This window comes from Sinocyclocheilus grahami, unplaced genomic scaffold, assembly GCF_001515645.1.
Source record: "Sinocyclocheilus grahami isolate Dianchi unplaced genomic scaffold, SAMN03320097.WGS_v1.1 scaffold693.1, whole genome shotgun sequence".
Classification (NCBI taxonomy): domain Eukaryota; kingdom Metazoa; phylum Chordata; class Actinopteri; order Cypriniformes; family Cyprinidae; genus Sinocyclocheilus; species Sinocyclocheilus grahami.
The window spans coordinates 389,278-414,130 of record NW_015505872.1 but is presented as its reverse complement, the minus strand read 5'-3'; the positions used below and the strand labels follow the sequence as shown (position 1 = coordinate 414,130).

At 39.4% G+C, this 24,853-nt stretch overlaps 1 protein-coding gene across 1 annotated transcript in view; it reads left to right on the top strand.

Moving 5' to 3' along the window:
• Window positions 1-24,853, top strand: part of LOC107559630 (teneurin-3-like) — a 308,103-nt gene that overhangs the window by 254,552 nt on the left and 28,698 nt on the right. Inside the window, exons 15-20 of the mRNA XM_016243524.1 lie at window positions 8,662-8,808; window positions 11,735-11,951; window positions 16,043-16,162; window positions 18,256-18,517; window positions 21,932-22,199; window positions 23,531-23,674. Of these exons, the coding sequence (XP_016099010.1) occupies window positions 8,662-8,808; window positions 11,735-11,951; window positions 16,043-16,162; window positions 18,256-18,517; window positions 21,932-22,199; window positions 23,531-23,674 (1,158 nt within the window). The remainder of the gene's footprint in view (window positions 1-8,661; window positions 8,809-11,734; window positions 11,952-16,042; window positions 16,163-18,255; window positions 18,518-21,931; window positions 22,200-23,530; window positions 23,675-24,853) is intronic.

Here is a 24,853-nt window from a genome sequence, read left to right as displayed (position 1 = left end):
ATTCTAGCAGCACTGTATATATATATATATATATATATATATATATATATATATATATATATATATAACATTTTAAATAAAGTTCCTCTGTTCTTCTTGTATCTCAAACTCAAAATCTACATGTTGCTGAGCAGTTGCTTAACCGTCAGTCACTAAATCTGTTCATGTTGTTAGCGTGTTGGCTACATCCTCCACCAACTCAACTCTCAGCAGGGTACGTCAGCTGCTCCATTACTCAACACAAGCACTCGAGGTACGCGGCCTCGTTAGCAAGCAGGCCTGTTTCACTGGGCAGCTTTATGAGAATCTGGCCAGCATTTTGCTATTCGTCTTCCAAATTAGCACGGTTAGCACGTAATTCTGTCATGCTCTTCTGTTCAAGCCAGCCACCCACACACCACACTCTCACCCTGACTTTAAACTTTACAGAGTAGAAATGCTCGCTGAGTTTGATCACTTAATGACCATGTTGCTCTAAGTTTTAACATTATAAATGGCCATAAACCTCTAGGAGACCATAATTTAAATTACATGACAGTGTCTTTAATGGACTGGTCAATTTGACAGTTTCATTAAAGCTAAAGTGTGTATGCAATTTCTGTGCAGCTAGTATAACCAGATGGAATTGCAAACATAATGACTGTTATCAAACATGTTTGCTGATCACTCACCTCATTTGTCATTGGTCAGCCAAACAAATTGTCCTGCCTATACTCACGCCATTGGTTGAGCCAATGTTGCTGTCTGACTGCTCAAACAAAAAGAGCAATGTGTTGACACTTTTCAGAGAAATTATCCTACATATGGCATACTTATAGTTGTCCCTGTATGTTGAGATGTGATAAGAGAAAATATTTTAACATGAAAAAATGTACACACTTTAAATTTAAATTTATGCAGTATAATGCATTTCTGTGCAAAACACTTTCCAGGTTTGTTTACTTTGTGTGTGGCCTTCTAGAAATTGAATGACTGAATATATCTCTTTAGGCCAAGATTGATACGTCGTCCCTCTTTGCTAAGTGTATGCATTGCAGGAGGTGGAGGTGTGTGTGTGTGTGTGTGTGTTTGAGAGAGAGCACAAGAGGGAGCTAAAAGAGTTATGGTACCTCATACATCATATGTGTCAGACTGAGATAAGGGGCCTCTTGGTTCCACATAGGGGTGTGTGTGTGAGAGTTGTGTGTTTGTGTGTGTGACCTTCCCTGTCCCTCTACACCTACTCACTCCACACACAAACACCCCTGCATTACAACATACTTGCATCATCATTCTTTCACACAAAGACGCCAGACACAGGTACTATAAGACAGCTCTCACACTGACCAGCAGCATCCAGACATTTTCACTTCATTGTTATTATGAAGTCTTTCTTAAACATTTCAAATTTAAGGGTTGTTTAAAATCATAAGTTACATACTACATGGTGATAGTGGCCTCAATTAATTTTTGTCAAAATATGACAATATTTAATTTTTTCTGAGCTGTATGGACACTTTTATTTTTTTTTTTATCTGATTGGGACCATTTTCCACCTAATATCAGAGCCGCATATATGTTGTTATCATTCAGTACCCAGTGCTGCCTTATATGAAATAAAATTCTGGAAACCTTAAACAGAGTCAGTGGCACATTAGGTTTGAAATATTGTGATAAGAGTTTGTCCTACGACACCTAAAAACCATGAATGTAAACAATCAAACAGAAAGATCATGTAATCAAAAGATCATAACCTAAGGAGGGCTTTTTAGATGTAATTCATTGAAATGTACAGTTTGAACTGATTCAAGGAAATGAATCAAACACTTACACCATTTTTTCACTGAAGTATAAATATATTAAAACATCTCTCGTCCACACCAGCTGCAAGACAAGGAAAGATCGTAAAACTAGTCTAATGACATGCTCTTTAGGAAACTTAATGCCCATATAAAAAGCTCATTTATACTGCGATATTCACAATGTTGCGTAATTTTATATCTTTGGCAAAATCTAAAGTATTCAATATATCACCCAGCCCTAATCCTAACTGAAAATTAGGGTCTGTAATGTGAATTTATCCAGACAGTACAGCAGACTTTTAAAAGACGACTGTTTGATTTAGCTTAGTGTGACACAGATCTGTTTATTCATTTGTAAATGATTGGGGAGCTTCATGAGAGGGGGAGACGGAGAGCAGAAGCGTGAACTATTTCTCACGACACAGACACCCAAAACACACTTTCTGCCAACTGCACTTTCTCTTGTCGGAGACTGAGATGCTCTTTTTAGATTACTTATTTCAGGAGTTGTTAACAGGACTTCTCAGAGCATGCTCCATTTAATGGGTTGAGCTACATTTAGTACCTTTTTGTTTATCTTAGCAGCGCCTACTTGTAGCAGTTAGCTAGATTTTGTGAGACTATAACCAAAGACAGCATTATTCCACTATAGCACAACATGCAGTAATCGTAACACAAAACTGTTTTGGATATTTTAGTTTTTCCCTTATTAATAGTTGCTTCACTGAAATGAACTACTAAGTGAACTGAGTGACACTGGTGTAGGTTATTAGGTTATACGATGGATATTTCATCCTCTGAGCTCATGCATTCACTTTAGTAAACAAGTTTAGGAATATGATTAATCACAATGCTATGTTATATAATATGAATAAATGGTGCATATTCTGCAACAAGAACATATTCATGTGAACCCATTTTCTTAGTAATAGCTCTTTAAAGACTCTTTGTGACTAAAGAAAAGAGAGTTTTTTGTGAAGTGTGGCTTGTCAGAAGCTTCCACTGCCAGACATTTGAGATTTTTTATTAAGACTTGTATGCTTCATTAGGCCTTGGGCCCTTCCAGATCATTCATCAGAAGCGCAACTCTTACTGTGAGAAAGCCATGGATTACAGCAAGCTGTGCACAGACATCAATCAACCCTGCAGGAGCCCCTCTTTATGTGTGTGTGTGTGTGTGTGTGTGTGTGTGTGTGTGTGTGTGTGTGTATACGAAGATGTATCCAAAATAAGATGCATCCAAAATAATTTTGTCAAACTAATATACTTAATAACCTTAATTATACTTAAATATACTTTAAAAGTGCACAAATTGACTCCAAAATCCTTATTGGAGCAGACCGGTTCACTCAGCAGCCATTTTGGTAAGGGCCCCTGGCAGCTATTTTGTAGTGATGCAGGCTGAATGAGGAGAGACCGAAATCTCCTAACTGCTTGCCAAGGTTAGGTTTCATGTCAAATCACAAATAAAGTCTGACAACCATAGTATCACAAATTTTACTCTTATAGCTAAAGTCTGACAACAAATCTATAGTTTTTAGATTTGTCCAGCTGATAGACATGCACATCATAGAGCAAAAAATTCTTGGTCATTGGCTGTTTCAATTTAAAGGCAGGACTTTTTTTCCCAAAATTTGCCATATTGCGCATTGCGGTATATTCCTTTTTATTTCAGGATCAGTGTTACATGATCCTTCAGAAATATTTCTAAAATGCTGATTTGGTGCTCAAGAAAAAAAAATCGTATCAATGTTGAAAACAGTTTTTGCTGTTTAATATTTTTGTTGAAACCGTGATACACTAACGTGATACAAAAAAAAAAAAAAAAAATTGGGGGGAAAACTGCTGAAAAATCCCCATTTTAAATACAATTTAAAATATTTTAAAATAAAAAAAATTTTTTCTGTTTCAATTTAAAGGCAGGACTTTTTTTCCCAAAATTTGCCATATTGCGCATTGCGGTATATTCCTTTTTATTTCAGGATCAGTGTTACATGATCCTTCAGAAATATTTCTAAAATGCTGATTTGGTGCTCAAGAAAAAAAAATCGTATCAATGTTGAAAACAGTTTTTGCTGTTTAATATTTTTGTTGAAACCGTGATAACTAAAGGTAAAAAAAAAAAAAAAAAAAAAAGATTGGAGGAATAGCTGCTGAAAATTCCCCATTTAAATTACATTTTAAAATATATTAAAATAGAAAACATTTGTTTTGAATTGTAATAATAATTGACAATGTTGCTGTTTTTACTCTATTTTGACCAAATAACGCAGCCTTGTTAAGCAAAAACAAAGTTTTTGAAGTGCTTTCAAAAACAAATTATTCCAAACTTTGACTGATAGAGTACCTCACATGCAGTCGAAAACAAACAGCTTCCATTTATGCAGTATTGAAGCTCCTGTCCTTCAAAACCTCCCGTTTATTATCACGCACGTCGCACACACACGTGCGTACAGACAAAGAAATCAATAGCGCACACGCATGCCAACACACAACTACATTATCCTGATCTTCAGTGCCCTCAATTCTCCCCTCACATCAAACCATGTCAGATAGACGGAGAGTTAAAACAAAAACACAGCACGCACTGTACATCTACAAATCATTCTCCACGCTTTATCATCTCAATCACTAATTAATGAAACGCCCTTTCACAGCACATTAATCCAGGCAGGCTCTGAAAAGGGAATGGGATTCAGACGCACAGTCTGCCGAATGCTGCGGATGGAGGTGGCGGCAGTGGTGATGGCATGCACTATCCTGTCATTATGGTGGCGGGCAGGTAGAGGGCTGACACATTGTTAACATTTGATTGGTTCTGTGGGATGGCTTGAGGTGCCCATGAACGTGATTAAAACACATGTTTGGCCCCTATGTCACACTAGCTATACCGACAGCTGTGGGGGCATGTATACCGCCATGTGGCTGTGCAGCACAATTAGGATAATGGAAATTAATATAGGCTCTCTCTCTTTTTCTCTTTGGAGGAACAGTGATTGAACCAAGCTGGACGTGATGTGTAATTGTTTCCAGATTAATGTCACTTTAATCAGTGCTCTTTGAATGTGCATGTAAATAATGAAGTATTGATGTCCATAAAAGGGATGATTGCCTATTTTTTCCTTCCCTTCCGTCTCTCCTTCACTTACTCTCTCTCTCTCTCTCTATATATCTCCCCTCAGGACCATCAATGTAAATGAACAAAAGTTTGTTGTAATTAGCCAGTAATTGGCTGCCCTCACTGGCAAGTTTCCAGTTCGGAGCATGCGTTAGCTTGTGTTTTCATAACCCGTTGTGTATTCTGGAGTGCATATTGTATTCGGTCTTCTACAACTGTCTAAGTTCTGGATCTCCCAGACATAACAGTGAGTGTGTGGAAACAAGACACCCGAGGAATTTAATCAGTACACTCTCACACACTCTCTCTCTCACACACACACATACACACGCGCAAAACCTCTCAGTCAGTCTCAACCACACACACTCGTCTTCCATTCACACATAAGAGTATCTTCCTTAAGAACATAATCCAGCTAATGAAGCCTCAGCATAACAGCATTGTTATGCTTGTATTGAAAGGTGACTATTTATTTAGGATGATTTGATCTGACCTAGCATATGTAATGTTATGACACGCCACACAGGGTTTCTCCCAAAGCCTTGTCAGAAATCATTTCATTTAGCCACAGGAAGGAGATGATTGCTCTTGTACACACATGCGGATGATTCAGAGCTTCAGAGCTTATCCATACAGTATTCCAACAGCACACACACACATTCCCCCCACCCCCTCAGTCAGGGCCATATAATATTTCACTCGCATACTGAGGGGCTCAAGGATAATAGACCTGATGTGATGACAATGTGAAATGTGAAATAGCAAACATACTGTAGGATTCCTGGACCACGTCAATCATCAGGATGCAATTTCGTATTTGCATATGAGGCCCCGTTTTCTAACAGTACTGTAAATCCCATGATGCCCATGTTATTTACTTTATGCATTATGAGTGATAGTGCCACACATTTGAGAAGCGATTTAGGGGAGCGCTCAGTGAATACTGAACAAGAAGAGTGAGTCATTTTCTACTGGTGTTGTTTTTCATTTTATTCCATAAATGGTGTCGCAGAAGATTGTGCAGGGTACCGGTGGGCTTTGAGAACCATGCAAGTCCATGCCAAGACTGCTCGGTGGAAGTGTTTTTGCTTTATTTACTCCAGTGCTTGTGTGTTCGTTTTTGTACACTGAAAAACATTTGGTGTTAGATTTAGTTTGAAACAGTTTTCACTCAGAAATTTCCAGTAAATTTCACAGATGATTTCAAAGAAACGGCAGGTTTCGGCACACTGAATTAAACATGAACTTTTGAAGTAGAAATGATGAAACCATTTTTGTTTGTTTGTTTTTGAACTCCAGTAATCTTTGTTTTATTTACAACTATAAAAAAATTATTTTTCACATATTTATTTGGGAAAGCAGAAGTCAGTTAGCATTACTACTAATTTTTAATGTCTGTGCTATGAAAGATGATTTTTTGAACCAACATCTACCAGCAGTGCTAAAAAACTCTTTGTTTCTGTATGCCGTGTTTCAGGTTGACTGTCTTTTAACACCTTTTTACCATCCTCTTTTCCTTTTTTCTTCCTCTTCTTGCTCCCTGTAAAGCTCACCCGGAGACGTATGTCCAAGGTACTGTGTCTTTTCTTCTTCTTCTTCTCTCTCATTCTCTCTCCCTTGAGCTCTTGTGTCCCGGATTGAGGTCTTTATGACATTTTTATGGCGCATTAATAACCTCTTCTCTCTCTCTCTCTCCTCTGCGTGTCTCCTATTATTGTGATTCTTCATTGCCTTCTATTTTTTGGACTGTCAGAAATCCAATCCAATGTCCTCAGTGCTCTCCTTGGCTAATGTTCCAACTTCTGCAGAACCATCCCCCCGCCTAAACTAAATCACCACAGCTCCACATCTGCAGTTTAGCATCTCCTCCATGTCCCAGAGTCGTACTCGAGTTCATTTTTAAAACAATAGAGCTCCACGAAACCTGCACGCAAATGACGATCAGCCATGTTTATTTTATAATGAACTACGAGCTGGCAGTGTAAATGGAGATCAAGAGAAGAGATACTAGCAGATTCTTGTTTACTGTTACTGAGGTGTTTTTGGAAATGATTTCACAGGGCTAAATCAGTGCTAAGCCAAGTGTGATTCCAGACTCACAAACTGGCATATGGTGCATAAGACCGCCAAGTACTCTCACAAGGTTTTTTTTATTATTTATTTTTAAACATTAAGATGTTTCTTAAACTCTTACGGGCTTACTTTGATACTTTTTCTCCAAACCTCAATATGTTAGCTCAGAGCATGTTTCTCGCTTGTTTTCATCATGTTTTATCACATTCAATGTTGCTTTTTCTTTTCATTTTCTCACTCATACAATACTAAACAGACATGGAATGTAGTGTTTCTTAGTATGGTATTTATTCATACATTGAATAACACAATATACACGCCATGGCAATCCTCCAGACGGAGTCGTCAAAGTCGAAACAGCTCCCACTCTTCTTTCAACATCTCGCCTTCCTCCTTCTCAAAGCCCCTCTTTCCTTTTCTCCGCTTTATGGTCATTTTCTTCCTTACTCTCTCTTTCCCTTCTGTGTTTTTGTGTTCTGAATCGTCCTTCAGTTGGACTCAAGTGCTCAGATTTTTTTTGTTCATTTTCTTTCCCGAATTTTCCTCCCTCCCGGCCCCATAATAGGAGAGAGGATAGGATTTAAAGGTAATGCATACCAAAGCCCCAGGGAGACTGTCACAAGCAATCACTCTGCTGTCTCTCTGTCTTTCTTTCTTTCTATTTCTTAAGTTTCTTTCTTGCTTTCTTCCTTTCTCCCTCCTTCAATTTTTTGTCTTGAAGCACGATGTCAGCGTGTCTATGTTCTAGTCTCCTCGCTGTATTTATTGTTGTCTTTATATCTGCCAAATTCATCATTGTTTGTCTTGAACAAGCCACACACACTCACATAAACGCACACACACAGTTACTGACATGCACTTACACACAAACACACCTGTGGTCCTTGAGTTTTGTTTTGGAATCCTGTGGGTCCTGTCTCCATGCATCCCGCAGCCTGACCCCTGGTGTTTGTTAGCCTAGCTTCTCCCACAATCCTCTCCTTCCCTCCCCCTGGCCTCTCTTGCTTTCCTCTGATTCCGTCCGGTGGAATGTGACCTGGGCAGAAAGTATAGCGCTGGAACCACACACTCTCTCGCCAGCTCAGACGTCCACCCTATACTTTATGCCACTGGGATTCTCTGTGTGCCGTAGCTTCACATGGATGCCTCAGCTGATTTATTATTCCTTCACCCTCTTATATCCCTTCCTTTGATCTCGCTTTCTAAATTCAATTTAATTTTTTTTATTAATTTTCATTAAATATATTTTTATGGGTTCTCATTTGGATTCCTCAATCGGTTATTTTTCCTTTTGGGTCTCACCTTGATTTCTTCACAAATGTATGCCATCCTTTTTAAATTGATTGGTTGTGTCGAGAGAGCATCCATTACATCCATGTGAATCTACAGCCTCTGTGCATCTCACTAGGCCTGTTTGAAGTCCAGCGTCAGTCTGTGTTCACCTTTAAACCCTTACTTTCATTCACGACGATCTCAGTGTATATCTGTTTGGATTACCATTTGTGTTTCACAAGTCGAAGACACATTGTGTCCTACTGTGGCCACATATGATGATTTTTAATGACAACAGAACAACTGACACAGAGAATATGGTCACATAAATATAAAAACATACACATACTTGACTAACACATTTGAACACACACACACGTCTGTACTAGTGTATGACGGTTCTGTCTGTCTCTGCAGAGGGATGCCCAGGTCTGTGCAACAGTAATGGACGCTGCACGCTGGATCAGAATGGCTGGCATTGTGTCTGCCAACCAGGCTGGAGAGGGGCCGGCTGTGACGTTGCCATGGAGACTCTCTGTGCAGACGGCAAGGACAATGAAGGAGGTGAGGTCACCAGTGACTTAGACGGATGAACGTTATCAAATTTAAATGGGATGCATCACACATATATACATATGGAAAAGTTTATGTAAACATCAGATAAATATGTGTCAATGATAATCAGGTCGAGGATATAACCCTGGTGGAAACTGTAAAATGTGCATATTTAAATGTTTATGAAACAACTGACATTGAAATTTCTTCTCCCTCAATAAAAGTTATGATAAAGTTTTTAGGCAGGTTTTAAACACACCAAACATGGACCAATCTTGTTGTTGTTTTTTTTGTTTTTTTTTACAACTTTGAAAAATCATTGTTTACAGTCAAGTGGTACAGAAAAGTTAAGCATGTTTTGATTTATAAGAGTCGCTCAGTTTTTCACTGTGGTATCCCATAGCCTTCAGCCCATCAGAATATAACACACTAAGACATGACCCTAAAGGCCCTGATATACTTCAAACGAAATCGAAGAACAAACTGATATGACGTCATTTCGGCAGTTCGAAACAGCTGACCAAAGCGAACTTTCTGGGGGAGTTCGTTTTGGCTCGTAAACACCTTTGAGCTGCCATTGGTCCGTGGCAGTTACGCAATCGGTGGGTGTGTTCTGAAACTCCACTTTCTTTGACGTGCGATTTTGTTTTCCCGGTTTGTTTATCATTCCACGGAGGACCGACAGGAGAACAACATCTCCTAGTCACTGCAACATGAATGCTGAGCTGGCACAAATATATCCGCACCTGTAAGATCGCTCGTGGAGAGACTTTAAAGATTCAGAGAAAGCATTTAATTCCTAGAAAGAAATTGCAACAAAGCTTGGTGTCGACGACCCGGAGTTATGCAAAAAGCGACGTAGAGAAACATCCGAGACAGGTTTTCCAAAGCCATGAAAAGAATGATACATGTGTTTCAAAACAATGTTACACCATACTGCTGCTGCTGCTGTTGTTCTTTCAATAAGCGAATTTAAAGTGTATATAATAAATGAAATGCCAAACAAACATACAATAATAAACATTTGTTTTTATCAAAAGTAAATCATGACACCACATAAAATATAAAAAGGTGTAACAATTTATCCAGTTTAATAAAATAAATGAACACTAATTAAATAAAGTAACAAACTGACTCCAATATTTTTTTCCACAACATGCTAAAGTTTTAAGACTATGAGCCATTCACACTTCCCATAAAGGACTGATTATGGGAAAGGAATGACTCTTTTGTATTGCAAAGATGATACTTGACTTGACTGCTGCTAATCATTATTCTTTTGTCTATAATATTCTGACCATTGGGGCCCGTCTCACACCTAGATTGCCTACATTTCTTCATTTCATCGTTGTTGTGTTTAGGGGATACGCGGGAGCGTCGCGTTGTGTTTACATTAATCTACACCCCGCCTCCAGCGGCGCGGGGGTGTCGAAATGTTCGGGAACAGTATACCGTCGCTCAGCCTTTTCAAACTTCTTTTTGTCCCCAAACTAAGAATGAAAATGAACTTCGTTTGAAGTATATCGGGGCCTTAAGACCAAAGACAAGTAAATCTCAAAACTAGAGGTTAGCTTAGATTCTGGAGGTTACGATTCTTGTCTTGACAGACATCAGGGGAGACCAACTCTATAAATAACAGAGCATCTCTCTTTGCTTACATTTAACAAAAATGACAGGCCTGCTCAAGGGGCAAGCGGCTGTAAATCCTTCTTCACCGATCCTGCATTCAGGGCGCGTGTTTGGATACAGAACTTTTTGGTACATGTGAGGTTCCGTGCACACTTGAGGACCAGCATGAGGTTTCGTCCACACAAAAATGGCTAAAAACCTTCTCCACCGAGGTGAATGCATGAACCTTTAAACACAGCGCAATTCCAAAGTATTTGAGGAGATTAATTTTCTAGTTGGAGATAATGTGGTCTGTAACATCGTAAATCTGAAGGATTTATAGTCCTCTGGAAGCCTGACAAGAGGCTTTGATGTTTTTCCAAAGCGGAAAGGGAAATATACAGTGAGGTTATGATATATTATCAGTCGTACAGTAATCGTGCCAGGTATTGCAGATTTCTTTGAATTTGGCTTCCTTTAACTACCCATTACAAAGAAGTGCCATAAAAAGATGAGAACATGAAGGTCTTTATATAAACAAACGTCAAATATAAATACATTTCTCCTTAAATACATATACATGTCCAAAGATCCCATTACGTGACCTCTGTTTTGTGTGACCTGAGCAAGATATGTTAACAGATTCTGCTCTCTCTGGAGATATTTTTTCATATGTGTGTTGACTTTGGCCATAGCGGACCGGATTTAAAGCAGTGTGAGAGTTACGAGAGGTCCAGATCTCACATGAAGTTGCATGGTGCTTTTGGCAGGTGGTGTTGGGACACTCGGAAGACAAAACAAACAGTCAGACACTCTCAGTCTCGATCTCACCAGAGCAGTCTCAGCTCAGGGTGCAGTAAAAAAAAAAGAATTGGTCTCATACTGATTAGCGCAACAAAAGCATGTGTTTGCATGTGTGTGTGTGTTTACACGTGTTCTTTTACCTTTTAACTCCCCTGTGATGGTGTGCCAGATGTACACGGGGCTTTTTATAAACTAGCCAAGATGGATGGCAGAGGTTTATGGCACTTACCTGCGGGAGATCAGACCGCATTTCCACACAAAGCATTCACCAGGTGTTTACTGATAGAGGCGAGAAAGAGAGTCTTGACAATGTGAAAGAAACTAGAGAGGATATTGCAGTCATGTCTTTGACCCTAAAGGTGAGGAAACAAATGGGTGGATAGTATATGAAGCATAGACGCAAACACGTTTCACTTCTCTCACACTACAAGCAGTGTGACAGGATCTGTAAGACAGGACATAGTATATGCTATAAGACTCTTTAACGCATAGCACCTCGTATTTTAATGTGTATTGTGTGCAGATGGCCTGGTGGACTGTATGGATCCGGACTGTTGCCTGCAGAGCTCGTGTCAGACTCATCCCTTCTGCCGTGGCTCTCCTGACCCCATCGACATCATTGGCCAGAACCAACCCGGAAGCCCACAGCAAGCCACCCAGTCATTCTATCAGCAAATCAGCTTCCTCATTGGCCCAGAGAGCACACATGTCATTAACGGAGACAACCCCTTTAACAGAAGGTAGGGATGTGTGCAGTATTTGCTGCAGTGAGCAAATTAAACCTTAAATAGTGATGAGTCTATCAGTGCTTAACAATAAGAATGCCCCAGAGGCCCAGGTTTTATCAGGCATGTGATGAACTACAACTTACATTGACCATGTAAACGTGTTTTATACCAGTCCACTGGGTTTTTGATGTGATGTATTGAATATTATTGTGCAGAGTTCAAAAAGTCAATGAAGTAATCCATCTGGATGACAGATTGCAAGAATCATTGTGATAGTTTTCACTTAGATCAGTTAGGATAGAAAATTATAAACAAATCAGTCATGGTTCACAGCATATGCCATATCATTTCCAGCAAAAGTGGGATTTTATAGCTGTCATGGAGTTTGTTTTTGGGGGTGGGGGGGGTTCTTTTTCAGCATAGAACTTAACGTTTAAACATTGGCATTGGAACAGCAAGTACTGATCTGATCTACTGACGCGACTGGCCTAGCTGAAACTTTAAAAATGTATAATAATTATGACAGCTTTTGATGTAAATTTTATGGATTGCCCATGTCTAATTATTTCATTAACTACAATTGATTGGCTGACCTGGTGTCATATTATAAGCATATAGAATAGTCTCGTTTTGTTATAATCCTTTAGTTTCTGCTTTCCAGAGACCCCCAACAATTGCTTCTAACAGCCCTCTTAAAGACTTCATACAGTTGCCATGGAAACAGATGTACTCACAAAACCTCCTAAGAACTGTGTGACCCGGGTTACAGAGAGATGTTCTTTCTGAAGTTGCATTAAAGTGTAATTTACAAATTATGCGCCTCGATTTGCATTGTGTATGTGATGGCACCATAATAGTTATTGGAAAGAGATGTTAGATCTGATAATAACCCGCTTGAATAAGCAGTGCTATTAATTATGTTGTCACCTCCAGAGCGTGGGTTTGTCCGAAGCATCTTCTCTCTGTTTGCTTGAATGGATATCATTTCTTAGTTGTCATGGTCAGCTGCCTTCATTGCTTCGTTTTACCTTGCTTGTTCCTTTTGCTCTGTCAATTAAGCGCCTGTTGCTAATTCAAGTTCTTCCTTGCTTTTTTGCGCTTTTAATGCAATTTCCTTTTTATTGTGTCTGACTAATATTCAGTGGGTGTGTAAGCTAATATCTATGGAAACCAGTAATTAAAAACACAAAGCAGGCTGATTGATCACACCACAAATGCTCACAGTCACATTTCAATTTGACTGATACGTGATAATAATGCAATAACGATCAGTTTGTTTATCTCTTCCCCTGCCTCCTATGCATAACTCAATGCACATGTTCTGTTAAGATGGAAATAACATTGAAGTTAGCTTGATTACTCTCAAAAATTGCTTGGCAACTGTGATTCAGTCATGACAGATAACACGATTAGCTACAACAAAGAGTTTAATAGGCCCAAAGCCGGTGCCCCATATGTGAGGACATTAAACCTTTAAATACCTCTGTGGCAAGATAAAGATTGATCTGATAAAGGGAGGTGTAGACTAATGTGATTTAAAAATAAATGCACAAACCCACGCGGGGCACATCTGCCCTGAATATCGGTCATTTTGGCTGGAGAGTTTGTTTGGCAGTCATCGAATGTAACACAAACCATATGTACCAGACTCCCTCATCCTCCCAGCTCATGATAAAATAGAATAATCGCTCGCTAAATAATACAAATGTTTAAGTAAACATTACAGTCTCTGGTTTTTGTATTCATTGTAGCTCAGTTCAAATTGTAGGTTTTTATCCAGGACTGTTTTTTGTTTTAAAACGATAAATGGTGATAAAAGGACACAGCACCGATATATATATATATTTTGTCTGACTGAAGAAAGACCGATATTGTGAATCCGGTTATATATATCCCCACATTCTGCCTTCTGAGTCAAACAGGTTTCAAAGAAAATCCAGCTAAGAAACAGTTGCTGTTTGTGTGTTTCCTCAGGGTAACTACCTATTGATTCACAGCATAAGCATTGTAAAACAACATGCCACTGGAGCAAAAGTGCCAGCTCCTCAATTTTCCGGAATTAAGTATGTCATATACCCATCCCAGCAGCCTCTCTCCAGATGTTTCTTCTATGTCATCTTTAGCCATCCGTTCACCTGAACGCCTGGCTCAGCAAACCCCTGCCTGTGTACATGAAAATGTCTTGTTTTCATTTTGCTACATGCTTCCCAGCACTAAGGGGCCTTTTAAGCAGATTAAGCTTCTGCATGGTGCATGTTGGCAAAATGGAAGGTGTTTTAAGCAGCGAGGTTTGGATTGAAAACAACTAGAGTATTGAGAGGGTCAGCGGTTCGGAGAAGCGGAGAAGAGCACATCTGTGTGACCCCTTTAAGAATGAAGTGAGTAACCTAGGGCACCTTGGTAGATGTCCACCTGGATCCAGCCATAATCCTTGTGATGGCAACATCATGAAGGTTATTCTTAGAGAGAGGAAAGGGAAGCTGTCATAGGCTGTGTATGATCTTAAAAAAATATGTTGTAAAATTGGATGTAATTGGTTGTGTATTTGAAATATATTAAATTATTGTTTGATTATTCCATAGTTTTTTTTTCATTTAAGTTTTAATTAGTGAGTACATATTTATGTATTTCATTAAATTTTTCTATTGTTTTTGAGCATATTATAGTACACATTTTATTTTTTGGATTTTTGCACACTCACATTATTGTTGTCTTAGTTAACAAAAGTATATTTTTTTCCTTCATGCTTTCATCTTCATAGCAGTTTGAGTAAGCAATATTAACCTTGGTTTTGCAGTCATGGTGCCCTCAGAGCATGTGGAAAACATGCAGAGCGAGTAGCAAGTGTGACGTGTGGTTTTCAGAGTAAAAGAGACAGAAATACAGCGCTGAGGAGTGTGAATTACAGCATGCTTTTAGGACTCTCAGACTGTGGCAGCTAACACTGGACACTATTGTTTTATTATCTCGCACAAAGCAAATGGGATTTCTGAGTTATGGTCACATCATGAGGAACGGCAGCTTATTTATGGAATGTTTACCTGTGGATGTGACCCTAGGGTCATTTCCACACTTCCTTTATCCCAGCTCCAAGTGAGGGGCAACGCCACACTTTGATTCACTGCTGCACTGCTGATTAGGCCCCCAGAAAAGCAGTAATGACCTGGAAAATCAGCCAATAAGTAGAGCGAGGTGTCCTCAACACTGTGGTGAAGTCAATTTCTGCCCAGGCTGTAATTCTCTTGGATGTTTTCTTATTTTGTTAGGACTATAAGTTGATTTTTAAAAATGTTTAATTATATTAGAAATGCCAGTTACTATTAAATGAATTGAAATTGATCACTCTGAATTCTAAATTCTAATGATCACTCTAAATTGTAATGTAGACACATGCATTTTCTGTAAAACTGTTTTGAAACAATGTGTATTGTGAAAAGCGCTATACAAATACATTTGTATTTGAATTTGATCAAATGTATCAATATTTGCTCAGGAAAAAAAAAGTTAAATTAAAATATTATATTTTTAAGAATTTCTGTATACATGTGCGCTGTGGTCATTCAGTCCTGCCTTTCGCTTACAGTTCAACAAATATATGTATATGTTAAAAGGTATCTCTTTTTTTTTTTAAGGGGGGGGGGGGGTTGGGTTGTGATTTGAAAGACAACCACTTTTTCAAAAAAAAGTAATTGGCAATGCAGGATTCCTAAGTATTTTAGCTATTTATTCCCCTGTGGGAAAGTTACAGTTCTTCAAACAAAAGCTTTGCCCACATCGATCCTTATGAAGCTCCTCGAAGGAAATTCTGCCTTGGGAATTAAGGACATAAGAATCCCACTGGAGCCTTTAGGGGACTGAATTATGACTGTCTATAGAGACGGGGACACAAGAGTCACATAAATAAGCATGGAGTGTGTGTGTGTGTGTGTGTGTGAGAGCGAGCAAGAGAGAGACAGACTTTGTGTGCTTTCTAGTTATTTACAGTGGGTTAAACATTTTAACACTGCAGTGAAAGCTTAGGGAATCCGTGTTCAATCATGCTGTAAATCATATTAATAGTGTGTGTGGGGGTTTCTTACCGACCATGTGTGTTTGTTTTGCAGCCTGGTGTCCATTATCAGAGGGCAGGTGCTCACTGCAGATGGTACACCCCTGATTGGAGTCAACGTGTCCTTTGTGCACTACCCAGACCACGGATTCACCATCACACGGCAGGATGGCATGTAGGTTGAAAACATAAGCAGACACACATCCTATACACACTTCCATAGTGTTTCTGTCCTTGAATGACTGGATGTCATAATATAGCACAGAGTACAGATGTCACCAAAACCATCTGTTTAGTTATGTTTAGTACTTGTGCATAAAACATACATAAATGTGTGACAACTTTGATTGAATACACAACTTCTTATGGCTCCACAACAATTTGTGTGTGCGTATGTGTGTGTGCATGTGTTTTATAGCGTGCTGTCTTATCTACCAAGATCATCTCATGAAAATGTCAGACATTGCTTCAGGAAGCAGTGCTTTAGCAAACGGCCTGTTTAAAATGCATTGGATTTACAAGGGTGGAATCAATCAGCCAATGGGCCGCACTCTCCCATACAGTTAAACCAATCCCAGTATTATTAAGGAGCAGCAGCACCGCAATCACGAAGGCCTCAGGACTGCAACCAGCAAGCTCTTTAAGCAGACATATTTGTTCAAGGGGACTGTGACATGACCATCATGTACTGTCATGTGTCAGTGCTGAATGGCTAAAAGGCAGCAATTAAGCAGAAAGGAAATGAAATAAGGTTTGCAATTGAATTGAACAAATTTGAATTGAATTCAGTGTAATTAAAGATAGAATTACTGAAAAGACATGTTATGTGCAGTTGGTGGACTGAACGGGGTCAGGTCAAGTCTTTAAACAATAGTTGAATGAAAAATTAATTTTGATTCTGTTTATCACAAAAATCTACGATAGCTTCAGAAGATTTGAAATGCAGCTCATAAGACTGCTTTTATAGTAGTACTTTTTCGTTGAATAACCAGTGTTATTTTAATGTTATTTATTTGTTATTTGTTTATTTAATAAAATTTGTTTATTTGTTATTCTTTTTTATTTAGTTTAATTTTTAGTAATTTTTAATGTGCTTTTGTCATTTTTATTGTAATTTTGTATTTCTCTATATATTTATTTTATCATATATATACAGTGGGTACGGAAAGTATTCAGACCCCTTTAAATTTTTCACTCTAATTCTGTGTTTTTCTGTCAATATGGGGTGCTGTGTGTACATGAATGAGGAAAAAAAAATAACTTAAATGATTTTAGCAAATGGCTGCAATATAACAAAGAGTGAAAAATTTAAGGGGGTCTGAATACTTTCCGTACCCACTGTATATATATATATATATATATATATATATATATGCCAAAGAGATATGTTTAATAGAAAATGTGATGAGAGAAGAGGTTGGACTGGAGGGAGGAGACCCAGACTGAAAGAGAGAGAGTGCAAGGGGTAGGTTATATATAGGGAGAGTGTGTCCGAGATTAGCCCACTCAGCCAGCTGTTGCAGCACTTGAACACCACAGTGGGGCAGACTGTAAAATGGTAGTGGATAATCATGCCCACACCTCTTCCACATCCACTTACTCCAACAGGGAATCAGAGAACCAGCTACGCAGCTGTTAGAGACCAATCACCAGCAGCCTCTCTTTCAGAGCTGCTTAGATACTCTGTGTGTGTGTGTGTGTGTGTGTCTGTGTATGTTTGCGCATGCGTGAGCGAATTCTTACGCTTCTACGTGCATATTTTCTGCCCTATCTTGCTTTCCCCCCTGCAGCCTTTGCAAAATATCAGAATATAGGACAGTACACTCAGTTCCTGACTCATTTCCTTTCTAATAAATCTCTCATGGCAACAGTGAGAGAGAGAGAGTCGAGGGAGAGTTTTGGCTTTTACACAAACGCAATGATAAAAAGGCTCAGCCACATTATCATGCATTTTTCACCGTGGCAAGGCCCTGTGTCAGGAAGGAAAGGGCCTTCTTAGAAACATTTGGCTCAGAGGAGACCTGCACTGGGATCAGGAAGGTTAAAGCAAGAGACAATTAAACCAGGTCTAGCCATCGGCTCTCATGTCTAATTCATCTCAGTTACTCACTTTTCACCTCCGCAGTACATTACCTGCATATTATGCATACCTAATGAAGAGAGTATGACAGTCCTGAGATTTTTTTATATGTGTATATCAAATTCAGTTAACTTTTGTACAAAATAAATATTGGAGTTTATAAGTACACTCCTGTTTCATTTTTGAAGGTATGACATTCTGGCCAATGGCGGAGCATCACTAACGCTGAGCTTCGAGCGGGCGCCGTTTCTGACGCAATTCCGTACAGTATGGATCCCGTGGAATGTCTTCTACGTAATGGACATGCTGGTTATGAAGAAAGAGGAAAACGACATCCCCAGCTGCGACCTGAGTGGCTTCATTCGACCCAGCCCTCTCATTGTGGCCACACCACTCTCCACCTTCTTCCGATCCTCGCCCGAAAATGGCCCCATCATTCCAGAGACACAGGTAAGGCTCGGTTGGACCCCTTACTAGCCACAATGTGAGTGATTTCAGATCCCTAAAACTAAAACAATCAAATTTTTCCTATAGACCCTCGTAATTGGCCATTTGGTTAGGTGACGGGGAGTTCGATATTATTTGTTAAATATAACAAAAAGTTGTGTGTCTGATTGGTCCAAATGCTACACCACCAAAGTGCCAAATCACCATTGTAAATGGAATATTGTATTCAATAGGTCAGCTGGATACTGAATGGTCATTTATTTACATGCAGAGAAGAGGGTATCATATAACAGCCTCCATATGATATGAATGAGTATGCAATGAGTCTAGACGTGCTCTGCACACTGTTCAGTCAGTCACTGAAGAAGGAGCCTTTGAGAACAGTGATGGTGCTAAAAACGTGAGAAAACAGTCTGTTCGTTTCCCTCAACCTGTACCCAGCATGCAGTACTCAGCAGAAAAAGTGTTTTGAATCTTAGTGTGGCACTGGGAAGAGCTAGAAATCACTACAGCCTTCAGAGCAACCCCACATATTGTGGAGATATTGGTCAGAATTTTATATCCTTTTGCACACCCTCCTTTTGTTCCTTTCATTGTGCAAATCCGCATGCGCTATCCCCTACATAATCTGTTAAAATGACTCAAGCCTCTTGCTGCCTGTCTGTAAAAAAGGAAAACTGGACCCACATCAGAGCAAATAAATCACCAGGTCTTTGGGGAGATGAATATAAAAGCATGCTTGAACAAAACAAGTTTTAAGGTCTTAAAGGAATAGTTCTTCTATTATTCTCACCACCTTGTTGTTCAAAACCCATGTGACTTTCTTTATTTGTGAGACACAAAAGGTATATTTAAAAAAAGCCTGGCCACTCTTTTAAATATAATGAAAATGAATGAGAATTAGGTGTGTTTAATTTGTAAATGAGTCAATCTTTCTTTTTTTATTAATCAAATGCAGTTAACAACTGATGAGGAATAATGACTTAAATCAAATAGCTTTCATATGGCTTTTGAAAAAGACAGAATTTTCATTTTTGTGTGAACTGATCCTTTAAAGCTAACTGTTATGATAAAAAGAAAGGCAAAATAAAAGTCGATATTGAATTCCTCAGTCACGTGTGTCTGTGCCATGTGAAGTGAGTGCTGTTGTTGATTTAGAGATTCACAAAACTTGGCTGTATCCTGTCTGTATTTTCTCTTCCACCCTACTTACCTTGTGTCCAGATGTGCATTTGATCCGTTCCTCTATAACCCTGCCTTTCCATTCTTACCATTCTGTGGCATGTGGCGGGGGGAACATCCCCTGTAATGCGAGCACTCAGGGCCAACACATATGCTGCCTTACGAGTTTGCTCCAAGACATAAAGGAGAAAAAATTGTTTCCTTATTGTCAGCAGCATATGTAACAGGCCACACTCCTCTTCCCATGTTTCTCCTCGGTTCCAATAGGGGCATCTGTCCCCTCTGTGGAACCCCACTCATCAAAGTATATGGGCCCTGATTTGAATTACAGCCTGCTTTGAGAGGAACTCTTGGGGTAATCAGGGGTAAACAGGGGTAATCAGGCCCAACCAAGTTAGCATTTAATATGGGGCTTTTGGACCTCAGCTGTAATGGCCTCCAAGGTCTTTTTTTAACCAGAGCGTCCCACACAAATGGCAAACAGACATCCTTCAGCCCCCCTCATCCAGCACTCGTAACGCTTAGCGGCCGTGACACCGAACGGGCAGGCATATTGCTTCCACTTGGCCGTCGTGCAGGCCTGGAAAAAAATGTATTTGGCTAGAGGAGAACGGCACATTTTCACGTCCAGAGAAAACCTCCATGAGACAGTGGAAAATCAGATGAGACACTTAGTGAATGAAAGGTACATATGATTTCCCATCATGCTTTGTGTTTTTGCTTCAATAACTACTATGTCCTATAAAGCATAACACCTCTAAATGTAATGAGAGTGCATTGATTCGGCTGCTTTTTGGCTTTTCGCAGAAACACTAGCTTCCGTTCTTACCATGAAAAAAATGCTTGATGATAAAACTCAATCTGGTCTTTATTACTGTGCATTTAATGGGCTGTATCAAATTAACTTTCAAAGCCTTTTTCATCTTCCCTTTCATTTGGCAAATGAGAAAATATTTTGCTTTAATGCAGCCACACGCACTTATGGCCCTTGCCCCCGTGGCTAAGAATAACACGTCTGCACACGTAGAGACACGGCAGCGCATGCGGTGCCATTTATTAAGAGCTTATAGCAGGCGGAGTAAAGCATGTTGTTAGCTCAGACTCTGTAATCAAAGTTCACAGAGGGGAGGCCAGTGCATAGCATGAATGCATTGTGGCTTATAGACGCTCTTAAGAAAGGCTACGAGCATGGGGTTTGCACAAACACATGTGGATGGCATCAGCTAGTGTTAGGGTGGCCACGTTGGCCCTTCAAATTGAGAGCATAATGCTACAGTCATGTATGTCTGCCCGTGTGTGTGTGTGTGTGTGTGTGTGTGTGTGTGTGTGTGTGTGTACAAATGGCAGTTAAAACCACCAAACTTTATCTTAACTTGCTGTCCTTTTATTTTATCACCCACTTACCATTAGTTTCCTGTTTGCCTGGGTTTTTTGTTGTCGCAGCCAGAGAATGCATATCAAAGGTTCTCCCAAAGCCATCTGGCCCCCTCTACTGATCCCCAGAAAAGTGCAGCGGCATCCATACTAAAAAATGAGAAGAAAAGAAATTCCCTCTGGCTCCCTTTGTCCTCTGTGTTAGAGAAACATAAATGTCCCCTCCCAGTAGGACACTTGACAATGCCATGAGCTGGAAGACAGGGGGATTACTGTCTTTCCACAGTGGCTTGACTGGCTTTTCATTAAGCACTTGAGGAGAAAGCTGTGATGCAGAATCGCTCTGTTGATCCAAGCTGCTCCTCATCTCCTGTGCTCCTTTTGTGCATCTCAATGAGGGAGAGAAATCAGCACTAATGCTCTGAACTTTGGTGACTCCTCACCAGGGGCACCTTTAAATGCCTCTAACTGCACGCTTGTGTTTCATCCGGCACGATAGGCCAGCTGTTTCAAAGTCTAAAATCAATCCAGTTTGAACTCTTCTACTGCAAGTAGTGGCCCACACTGCTCTGTCTGTTGAGTATTTCTCGTAGTTGAGCGTGTGGAATGTGGTACAGTAATAGCCTCCGACAGTGATGCAAATATAAGCATGTTCCGCCCGTGAAAATCTCCCTCATTAGATCCAAGATGTCAAGTAAATTGTGGTCAGAGCAAACACAGGCACAGATGTGATTTAATCCTGCAGAGAGAAAAATCGGAGGCCTCATTCTCAGCTCTAATGCCTCTTCCAGATGCCCCCGAGTCACTCCTTCTCTCCCCCATCTTCATTTATCTTCACCTCTTTCTTTCTTTGATGTGCAGGTTCTTCAGGAGGAGACGGCGATTCCGGGTAGCGACCTGAACCTTATGTATCTGAGTTCGCGGGCGGCTGGCTACCGGCCAGTGCTCAAGGTGACCATGACCCAAGCCACTATCCCCTTTAACCTCATGAAGGTGCATCTGATGGTGGCAGTGGTGGGACGTCTCTTTCAGAAGTGGTTCCCTGCAGAACCCAACCTGTCCTACACCTTCATCTGGGATAAAACAGATGCATACAACCAAAGAGTTTATGGCCTATCAGAGGCTGTGGGTGAGTAAACACGCAGAGATCAGAGACTTTTTTTTTACTTTTCAATATTGAAAGCACAATTAAATGTGAAAACTTTTTCACTTTAAATTCAGTTTTATTTTTTGTAAGATTCTGTTAATTGAGTGTAAATTGATGCAGCATCACACCTTTACTGAAAACTCACAATTAACAGCATTTTTTTACATCTTTACTAATATTTAATATTAAATCAGCAAGTGTTGTTGAGCTTGTAAACAACCACCTCACTATCACATACTGTTTTTCTAGATGCACAGAGTAGAGGAATAATATAATTACCCTCCGTAGAAAGCCTGAATTTGTTACATGCAAGAATGTAGATGTGCTTAATGGCCCGTGCCACTATGACAGTTGCATTATGGGATGTCTCCTTAAATATACCTATGCAAATAGGAACTGTAAATGTAAAACAAAGCAGATGATTAAGGCCAACAATAGCAAAGGAAGCAATTTTTTTCCTCTGAAAGATTTTTTCACTATGGAATTTTTTATGCTGACTGTATTTTGTAGCTTGTATGATTACCCATCAGCAAAACCACAGAGAACAACATGCTTCGTTCTGTTTTGAGGAAGGTCAAAGCGAATCTGTGGCTTTGTTTTTCACTTAAGTATTGAGAAAGATGGTCTGCTGCTGATGACAGTGCCTCAGTTTATTTTCAGCTGATGATGTGGCAGGCAGTAGGCCAGACTAAACTAGACATGCTTTTCAGTGCCTTACATAAACAAACTCACAAGATGTTGAACCACAAAAGACATGTTTTTTCACCAAGTCAGGAATGCATTCTGCCTTTACAAAGTGAACTGTGTAAAATTGTAAATAGTTTAGCTAGGTCTCACGAGTATTGATTGGCTTTCATCTTCTCATCAGGCTTTGCTTTGCCAATTGCATTAAGCAGGTAATTTTTTTGCCCAACAAATAGCAGTGCGCTTATTGATTCTCTCTGGGGGACATAAGGTCACTTTCTTAATGTGATCGGCTGAAAACAGTTATAAATTTAAAACGATTTGCACCTGGTGAAGCGCAGATCTGTTATGAGATTTACCAAAGTTATGATAGAGACACTGCAGTGTTCAGGCAGGCTGCAGTAAAGATGACTTGATATTGTGTAGGACATCTGATTAGACCCTGGGAATGAGTGTGGTTTATCAGCCCAATGTTTATATGATGATTTATCTGCATGCCACTTAATGTGGGGTTTAGACTTAGTCTGTATTGATTACTTTCTCAAGCAGTTCTCAAGACTTCTGTATTTTATAGGATATTTATACGATGTATTTGCATACACGAATAACATCAATCTGTCTCTCTACAGTGTCTGTGGGATTTGAGTATGAGTCCTGTTTGGATCTGATCTTGTGGGAGAAAAGAACAGCCATCCTCCAAGGTTATGAACTCGACGCCTCAAGCATGGGAGGATGGACCCTAGACAAACACCACATTTTAGATGTTCAGAATGGTAAGCCCACCTCTGACCTTCTTTAATGAATAACACAAAAATATCGCACTCCTACACTCTGTTTAATATGCACAGCACCATAAGTCACATTGATCTTGGCAATCAGCTGAAATCATGTGTTTACCCACACACTCCTAAATATCAACAAAAATCAATTAAAATACACTTGCGTTACCTCTCCTTCACCATCTAGAAGTGTTCCATTATCTGCCTGTTAGAAGTTATTAACATGACACAGGTATAAAACCTTTAATAATGAGTAAATGAGTGCTCATTAGTGTCATTGCTGTTAAATGACGTTGATGAAGTGGAGCTATAGCGGCATAGCGTTCTTTTTGACAGAGATGGACAATATTTTAAATAAATGTATTTAAAATACATATTTAATTACTTTTGAGTATTTTATCATTTGTATTTTGCCGGACAAAAAATAAAATGTAATTTGTAATTAAATACTTTGAGAGAGTATTTTGTATTTGAAATACTTAAAATACTTGATCAAGTTGGTAATTTTGAATCATATGACATCCGGTTGGATCCATAGGTGGAGTCTTAAAGGGATAGTTCACCCAAAAATGAAAATTCTGTTATTAATTACTCACCCTCGTGTCGTTCCACTCCTGTAAGACCTTCATTCATCTTCGGAACATAAATGAAGATATTTTTGATGAAATCCGAGAGCTTTCTGTCCCTCTACAGTCAGCCATGCAACTTACACATTCAGGGTCTAGAACGGTAGGAAATACATCAAGTAATCCATGTCATTAAGTACATTATTAAGTAATCCAGTTTTATGAAGCAACGTGAGTGCTTTGTTTACGCAAAAAAAACATAATTTACCACTTTATTTACGAAAATATTATCCAAACACGTGTCGTGGAAACTCTAGTGAACACTCACTCATGTGTGTTGTGTTGACGCACAAGTCTTCAATCATGTGAACACAACACAAATGCATTGGGATGCTCTCATGAACGCACAATGCAGATCAATATTTTCATAAAGATTTGCATAACGCCGCCCAAATGTTCACGCAAAGAAAGAAGGCGTAACTTTGATTCTCGCTGAAGTATTGTTGTTGCCGCCGCCACCATGTCGTGAAGACGCTGTGTGTTTCGTTTTGAAACAACTTTGTTTGGCCTTCCAAAAGAGGACACAACTAGAAATCAGTGGTTAAGT